Source organism: Sinocyclocheilus anshuiensis, unplaced genomic scaffold (genome assembly GCF_001515605.1).
Source record: "Sinocyclocheilus anshuiensis isolate Anshui unplaced genomic scaffold, SAMN03320099.WGS_v1.1 scaffold947, whole genome shotgun sequence".
Classification (NCBI taxonomy): Eukaryota; Metazoa; Chordata; class Actinopteri; order Cypriniformes; family Cyprinidae; genus Sinocyclocheilus; species Sinocyclocheilus anshuiensis.
This window is the reverse complement of record NW_015547686.1, coordinates 400,981-410,063: the sequence shown is the minus strand read 5'-3', so window position 1 is coordinate 410,063 and position 9,083 is coordinate 400,981. Positions and strand designations below refer to the sequence as shown.

General features: G+C 38.3%; 1 protein-coding gene across 6 annotated transcripts in view; it reads left to right on the top strand.

Moving 5' to 3' along the window:
• LOC107703290 (activating molecule in BECN1-regulated autophagy protein 1-like) overlaps positions 1-8,159 on the top strand; it is a 79,501-nt gene extending 71,342 nt beyond the window's left edge. For 3 of the 6 annotated variants that reach the window (XM_016505866.1, XM_016505868.1, XM_016505865.1), the window contains 2 exons: positions 4,114-4,236; positions 5,262-6,491. In XM_016505866.1, the coding sequence (XP_016361352.1) occupies positions 4,114-4,236; positions 5,262-5,839 (701 nt within the window). In that variant the 3' untranslated portion in view covers positions 5,840-6,491. Of the gene's footprint in view, positions 1-4,113; positions 4,237-5,261; positions 6,493-7,538 lie in introns of those variants that run through there. The other 3 variants (XM_016505867.1, XM_016505870.1, XM_016505869.1) reach the window with 3 other exon arrangements.
• The last annotated feature ends 924 nt before the right edge of the window (positions 8,160-9,083 follow it).

Below are 9,083 nucleotides of genomic sequence, written 5' to 3'. Positions count from 1 at the left end.
GCGCAGCTCGTCAGTGAACAACGGCTCTGTGTAGTTAATGCTGCTCAATGTGAAAGCCCGCAGGTGATGGAGATTTACCGCTGATTACAGAACCGGCTTTCTGACAAGATGCGCATTAACTATGGCATGCGATTAATTTCACTGCTGCTAAAAAAACAATTACACAGCAATGGTTCACTCCTGACATGGATCTTAGAAGATTCTGGCTGCTGTCTTTTCATTATATTGTTTGTTTAGAACGCAGCACTGCAAGGATTAATGGGGCTAGAATACAAACTGTCACTTATTGGAGTAGTATAGCCCAAGCTCTAAAAGAATTGCTTTAAATTGATGATGCATTATCCTGTGTGGTAATTTGATGCCGGGGTTTATTTGTATGTTTCTTTTAAGTTACCCTGAAGTGTTAATTACTTGCTGTACTTGTGTCCTTTGAATGTTTTTTTTTTTTTTTTTCCTTTTCTTTTTCTTGGTATTTATGCTGGCATCCAACATTTGTAATGTTATTATTTCAAAAATAAAAAAACTATGATTTTACACAAATAACTATGTTTTACACAAAGCTCTTTTGAATAAAACAGGTAAACCAATCTATATGAATCAAGAGTGGACAAATAAAATTTCCAAACAGCCAGTTTCTGCTAGAGCAATGAAACTGCAGTGATTTGCCGGTCTCACGCCACAAAGTGAAGATAAGAGGACCTCAAGGTCCAGTTTATTGATGTGTGTATTATAAGACACAGAAAAAACTATTTATAATAAAAACAGGGCAAGCAAACTTCCAGTAAACATGGCGATAGTAATGTTTATAGCGATATAAGTATAAAGACCAAGACCACTGTGACATCAGGAATGGTGAAACAAACAAACACTTACTGAGTGCACTTATAAATCATTGTGCTGTCAGCTGGGTTGTGTTGGTCAAAACATGTGAATGACCGGAGCATTTAACCTTTCTCCAGTTTCTGGTGCAGTATGGGGGCCTATTTTGGGTTTAGGTCCTTCTGATCATCAGTGACCACAGACAGTTGTGTATTGTGAAAAGAACAGCAATCTGATGACATTGTGCAGTGTATAGACGGCATTAGCAATATCCTACTGTATGAGAGTGTTCAGTTTTTATGTGAAGTCAATGTGATTTTTTTTGGGGTGGTTGGAACATTTTCATTTAGCATTAAAAACGCCAACTCCCCCCGCCTTTCTCTCGGTGTCCTTTCACCTTTTTAATATGCATGCGTATCTATATACATATGTGTTTACTATAGAAAACAGCTCATTTCCATGTGTTTGAATAGCTAGTGTTGTTGATATCCAGTGACTCATGCATCTTTGAGGGGATTTACTGTACAGTCTGTCAAAACATTCATTTGAAGCACTTTGGTCTCAGAAGAGTAAATCCTCACATTTCCATTCTGACATTGATGGGATGTTTGTCTGATACTGAAAGCTTGTTTGTGAGAGGATAGTGCAGTGTAAGTGGTGTTCGTGTTGCAAACTGGCCAACACCTGTATGTGAGAATGTTCCTATTACTTCTTTCTTTCAACCTCTTACTCATTCAACACGCACCCACACCACGCACACTATTTTGGAGGCATAACAGATGTTATGTATTAGATAAATAATTAATATATAGCTCAAAGACAGTCGTCGCTTCACAGCAAAATTTATTCCTTACAGAAGCCTGTGGGTGCAGTCATTGCAGAAAGATTACTTTTTCATTGTTCAGTCAGCACAAACCCCATGAGGAGATGCTCCACACAGAGCCATTTAATTGTCTCACACATGGACTGATATTGGCATGGTCATTAGCTGTGTATGAACAAAAATGCTGATGTGATAATAGTGCTGCACACAGGGTGCCATTGGCTTAGTCACAGAGCTGCATTCAGGGCTCTGACAGATCTACGAGTCCCCTTGAATGATGTCATTGTAAATGGTTGGGCCGGATCTCGGTGTTCTTTGGTATTAAAGAAGTATTCCGGGGTTGTTTATTTATTTATTTGTTTATTTATTATTATTTTTTTACCCCAAGCAACTATCCATAAACTGCCTGTGAGAAAAATATTATTAATATGTGTAAAAAAATCCAGCAAAAAAAACAAACAAAAAAAAACAGATAATGTCCTGGCAGAAAATTACCAGTACCTTTTCCGTTAAGTTTATGGACATCTGCTTCAACTCTAAAATACAATGAAATGCATGATTCAAAATACAGGTAAACACCTGTGAAAAATCAGTACAGAAAATTCCTTCATATTAACACGATACATTGGGACATATTTTTCATACTTTTTTTCTTAGTGTATCTGAAAAATATTTGCTTTCTATTAAGATTATACTATATGTCTTCTTGACCCATCACTAGAATAATGTTAGATGTATAAACCTGAACAGAAGCATACAACTATGGCTGTCAAAAGTAATACAATAATCCTATCTTATCTTATGATATCTTTAGATGGTATACTAGTTAGGGATTTTTATGTTTTTGAAAGAACTGTCTTATGTTCACCTAAGCTGTATTTTCTAATAATAATAAAAAAACAATACTTTAAACAGGAAGATTTTGAAATATTATGCAATTCAAAAGAACTGTTTTCTTTTTAGGGATTTTAGACATTTCTTGTTATTATCAATATTGAACAACAGTTGTGCTGCTTGATGTTTTTGTAGAAACATGATTCTTTGATAATAGAAAGTTCAAAAGAACAGCATTTATTTGATATAGAAAACTTTTGTAACATTATAAATGTTTTTAACTTTTAATGAAATTAAAGCATCCTTGCTAAATAAAAGTGTTAATTCTTTAAAAAAAAAGAAACCCAAACTGTAATGAAAGTCTGACCCCAAACTTTTTGAACAGTAGTGTAGATTGAAATAGTAATAATTCAAATTTGGCAAATTAAATGTAAACTTATTTCTTACATTTTTACACTATTTTTCTCTGAAAGTGTCCCACTAGCTCCCTTGCAGCCTCCTAATTCGAAAACCCCTGTATTAGCAAACAGAAACCATGTTCAGATCGAATATACTTTTATAAAGGAAATGTTGTGTCCTCCTTTTGTTTTGCATTTTGTGCTCCGCATTAAAGCCGTGTGGTGATGGTAAACAAGGACCAACTGGCATTAGTGGCCTCCCACTGGCCTTAGTCACTAGTGATCCAAGAGAATTTGGTTGTGTTGGGTCCAAATGGCAGAGGTGATGTGCAGGTTCTGTGTTTTTGGAGCTCTGTCCAGGGAGGGATAAACTCACATGAGGCAAGCTGAAACGTGGTGTGCACAATTGGAGGAATATTACAGGACAATGAGCATTCGTTTTGGAAATTAGTGACCTTAACCATGAGCGCAGTTTGGGAAAAGAGAGACTATTCAATTGAATTAAAAACACTTTAAAATATGAAGTTCAGCCAGCCAACTGAGATTAGCTTGAACAACAGAAAGTATTTGTCACAGCAAGTCCATTAGTGTAGCCGCTTTGATGGACTGAACCACGAATTATGAAATTATTTTTTTCCTCATATCTTGTCAATTCTGTTCTTTTAACATGGAATCTATGTTTTACAGATAAGCACATATGGCATGGCTGCTCTTCCACTTACTTTATTTCCTATAGCTGATGTAGCCGTTTTGCTCCAGGTATCAGAAAAATATATATGGGGATAATACCCCATATACTGAGATAAAGAGAATTCCTCTCCATTATTCATGACTGACGATGTTTTGTTCTGTGCCTCTAGTTGTCAAATATCTATTTCTCGATTTGTTCATCTGGTAACTACATTTGGGTTGTTTATGGATTTTCAGATGGGAAAATGTAAATGTTGTGGCAGCAAAAATATAATGCAACTTATGCAAGCATTCAGAATAAAAAAAAATATATATATATTAGTTTAGTCATAACAGTACCGTTCTCCATAAAATTATGAGTATTATTTACTCACATGCTCAAACTATGGTTCTTTTTACTTGATCTTTTTGCCACTAACCTGTGCAGGTTTTGACATCTTTTTGATAGTTTTTCTTCATCCCAGTTGCTTTTTATGTTGAAAATCAAAAAAGCAACTGGGGTGCTTCAAAAACAAATGTTAAAATGCTGAAATGATCATTCTTTTTCAGCCACAGACACTCTGGATTTAGAGATTCTCCCAGAGGATTCTGGGTCTGAGGTGGTACCAGAGACACCCCCCCACAGTCGACCTCAGGAAGATGAAGGGTCAGATCTCACTGAACCCAGCACAGGTAACCAACACATAATATCACACTGATAAACAGAAAGTAACTGTGTGATACTGATACTGATTTTGACAGTGATACATGACAGTGGATGAAGAGTTATGCAAGCAAAAGTGAGCGTGCATCTTAATTGTGCAGAGTGAGTGCAATCAGAGCGGTAAATGAATGGCTTGCAGTCAGTTGTCTCCTCAAATGAGACAGTTTGTGAACAGCAGAAATCTACCTTCATGCGACGCACATAGACGCAAGTGTTGTTCACTGTACTATGCATAATTTCATATATCCATGTTGTGCTTTCTATCACACGTGCTGTGCATGTTTGTGATGATGTAAGATGGATGAAAATTCACCAGGGTTCGATAGAATCAAGTGGTCTGAAACCAGTCCTATCGCTTTTGGATTCGGAACACAGCAAAGGTTCCTACTGTGAAAGCCCCTTTAGATTATGCATTATAGCACATCACAAGTTACTTTTGGAGCACACCATCCACTCACAATTCAAGAAACAAATGCAAACATTTTAACTATCAGTGTGTGGATTAAACCGTGAAGAAACAAACCAAAGCTTGAAAGGATTGTTGATGCTGATGCAAACATCTGAAACACACTCTCATATTCACACTAACTGAACTTGATCCAACGTGCCTAAACACTAGATGAGGATCAAAGAATCGAGTTTGCAGAAATAATTTAGTCAATTGTGGCGCTTTAATTGCACCGCAACTTCCTGTTAAATTAGGTCCATACAACATGTGTCCAGGCTGTAAACCTGCACTGTAACAGCTGTTTGAAAGCCATTTGATGTGTGTACATCTCCACTGACTCTGCCAAGACACAAATCTCCCACTAACACCAAACGTTTTGCTTTCAACACACCCTACAACTCTATGTTTTGTAAGCTCTCTCAATTTCACTTTTTCTCCTAAAGGCCAACCAGCCTTATTACTTTGTTTATTGATCCCAGATAGCAAGTTGGACTGTTTACTCTGGTATTTCTTGAAGAACTCGATAGTTTTCCCTCTCTCTCTCAGGTCAGACTGAGTATGTTTCTCGTATCCGAAGACTAATGGCTGAAGGAGGGATGACAGCGGTTGTCCAGCGTGAGCAGAGCACCACAATGGCTTCCATGGGCAGTTTTGGCAACAACATCATCGTCTGCCACCGCATCCACCATGGCTCCCAGACAGGAGCGGACACACAAAGCCGTAGTGGTTTGAGCCCCACCCCTGGGCCCTCTTCTAGAGCCCATGAGACTTTGGCTGGAGCTGCAGGTTCATACTCCCGCGTCCTCACCAGCACTCTGGGGCTTCATGCGGACATAGCTCAGGGCACCTCTACAGATATAGATCTAGCCCCCCTAGTAGAACCGGAAAGACTCCACACGTCCCTCCTTTCACAGGAGTTTTCACCTCTTTTCTCATCTGCTCCAGACACGAATGGGCCGTCTGCTTCCATGGAAACAGACAATGTCTTGGAGGGGGATGAGCTCCAAGACTTTGAATCCCTCTCTCCATCTTTACTCTCGTCCTCACCCTCTCTTTCTCCAGTGAGTAACAGTACCTACAGCAACAGCGACAGTAGTTACCACGGAGAAGAGTATGGGCGGTGAAAGGGGTGGAGTTTGGAGAGGATTCATAATTTGAAGTCAAATGAGACGAGAAAAGACCACACAACAGAAACTTCCTGAAATATTTGCACTTGACCCAAGTGTTCCTCTCTTGTCTCGCCATCAGCGATCATATTTCACAACTGCTCTGACACAGTCTAGTAAATAATGAAAGGACAAAAATGTAGTAGTTTCCTGCTCAGCTTAAACTCGCCAATGAATTTAGACCATTCCATGCTGTACTTTAATCAGCCTTGCTGAAGTTTCAGGGGTCTCTGACTGCCTGTTGTCCATCATGATCAAAGTGTTCAAAATAGAGCCACGTACAGAAAAAGGAGCAGAGACAGAGCATCACTTTGTAGTCTTTAGTCTGTAGAGGAATATCAGTTCAACTAAACGCTTTGCTCTTCTACATCCACGTTCAAATGTAACATTTCAGATGCCATTAGAAGCTGCTGCTTTGAGCAGAAACATAAAATCCCCTCAGACAATCCAGTAGTTACAAAGCCTAGTCACATTCTGCACGACATGGTTATGTTACTGTTGGTTAGTTTAAAACTAAGAATCATTGCTGTTGAAGGAAGGACTATTTTAGATGACGACTGGTGTATTTTAGTTCATGTTTTTTATGAAGTTGAAAAGACCACACCCTGTTTTTTTAGGCCATTGGAAAGAACTCGCCCGAAAATGAATTTTCTGTCATCATTTACTCACCCTCATGGCTTTCCAAACCTGTATGACTTTCTTCTGTGAAATACAAAATAAGGAATTGAGAAATGCCTCGGTTTTGTTTTTTGTTTTTAAAACAATGGAAGTCAGTGGTTGCCAATGTATGTCAGAATGTAGTCAGTGGTCATATATATGTTTAATTGCCAAAATTCTTCAAACTATTTTCTTTTATGTTTCACAGAAGAAAGAAAGTCATACAAGTTTGGAACGACATGAGAGTGAGTAAATGATGACAGCATTTCCATTTTTGGGTGAACTATCCTTTAAAGATGTGATGTCCGGCTACATCCTCATCATCAACTGTCTTCCATGTGGTCAAGTCAGTCTCCTTTTCACAAAAACACCTCAATATTTATGCTTTGCCCTGAATGAAAATCAGAAAGGCAGATTCTTAAAAAGGGTCTTCCCTTCCCTGCTTACAGTAAAATGCTTCTCAACACGAAGTGATAAACGTCAGAGCCTCAACAGGGAAGCAGTGAAGTCTGACGTGTGAGAGAAACCCTATCCCAGTTCTGTCAGCTACTGTAGATTTTCAAAGTCTATTGAAAGTTAAGCAGGCACCTGACCCTGACAACAATTGTGTTGCATCCTTCTCTTTTATTTCTTATGTAGCACTCTGGTTCCTATCTGCTCTCTCAGAAAACATTTCTGAGGTGTGTGTGTTCAGAGAGCTTGTCCGCTGAACCTGTCTGAAGTCTGCCACTGGCCACTGTTATGCCTATTGAATTGTAGAATTTATAGCACATTTTGACTTCAGCTCATCCACAAACCACTTAATAACCAATCACAATGTCTAATCTGCTTAAGTGTACCATATGTTGATATGTGACCTTAGTGAGTGTCTTCATGATGGGTTTTTCAGTATCGAAATGCTGAAACACACAGTGCTACACTACTGCATAGGGAAGGCGGATATTTAGATGAATGTTTGTGGGTGAATGTTTATGTGAGTTTTTGTTTTTTTTATTCACAGACTTAATGCATTATGTTCTGCATTAATATGGAGAGGCTCTCTCTGGCAAACCACTTTATCCTGAAAATGAATGTCTAGCGGTGTCTCCTGAATCAAGTCAGAGCACAACAAACCGCTGCTTTGGGAAACTCTGCTTTAGAGCTCAGCTCACTGGCCTGCTACAGTAAAAACATCATTTTAGTTCTACTCCTGAAGAAAAATTACAGCAGCAGCTCTTCTGATGGATTATGTACTTAACATTAAAAAGTGACTATTTTTGTCCTTTTTTTGTTTGTTTTTCTGTTTGTTTTTTAGAAAAACCATGTTATTCATTTTTTTTGTTTGTTTTAAGGAAAAAGCAATAATACATTGATCTGCATTCTGGGAAACACAGTCCTCTATGTGATTTAAATTGAATAAAATGATAACAGACATGCCGTGTTATTGTTTGTTTGTGTGTTGACAACGATGAGGATTAAAATACTCACCTGCTAATGTTTTCTTTCTAACTGTATTTTTATTATGGTCCTTTTTGTTGCAGATGACCAGGATGAGAGATGTCTCACATCCTGTTACAGTTTTGACTGATTTTGCTGCACCTATTGATTCTTTAAACTGAAGTCTCATGCAAATCTTATGAGAGGTCCAGATGTTATTATCCACTGTACTTAATTTATTATATACTGTAAGCCTTTTCAGTTAGACGCTTATCTACATGTTAGCCTTGTTGCTCTTGGGCTGACTTCAGATCAGTGCTGACTGCTTTAGGATTATGCTTCTCACGTAAATAGATTATATTCAGATAATTCCAGAACTGTGAGTGAGACGAAGATGAGATGGTGTTCACTGTGCTAACGTTGAATCTGAGAGACCATTTGAATAAAAAGGCCTGTAAAAAAATGATCTATCAGTTAGTATTAAAATTGTCAAACCTGCCGAGCTTCTTCAGGCATGTGCTATTGGATTCTGAAGGTACAATGATGTAATTTGGGGTTGTTAATTGTTAATGTTCTCAGGGTTCGGAGATGTGGTGAATAGGAATGAGAAGTGTGAGCTGCAGCAAAAGCCACATACAGTGGGTATAGAAAAGAATCAGATGTTGTTGCTTTGCAGCCTGAAATGAAGACTGGCACAGTTTTTGTTTTATCCAGCTGTATTTACTCAGTGTAACTTATGACATTCAAGTGAAAGATATAACACCAACGTGTCAGAAAAAAAAATAAAAAACAGAATCACGGAGTTGGAAAAAGTATCACCTGTTGTCACATGCACACAATGACCACTCTTTGTCATAAATTTCTGCAGCTGCTTCAGAGTTGCTGTAGGCCTCTTGGTCGCCTCTCTGGCCAGTTTCCTCCTGGCTTTTTCATCCAGTTTGGAGTGATGTCTTGATCCAGGGAGGTTCTGTGTTTTACCAAATACTTTCCACTTCTTAATAATAGACTTCACTGTGCATCTAGGCACTGATAAAGCCTTTGAAAAAAATTTTATCCGTCTCCTGACTTGTGCCTGTCCACAACTTTATCCCGGAGATCTTTTGACAGTGCCTTGCCACCCATAGTTGTT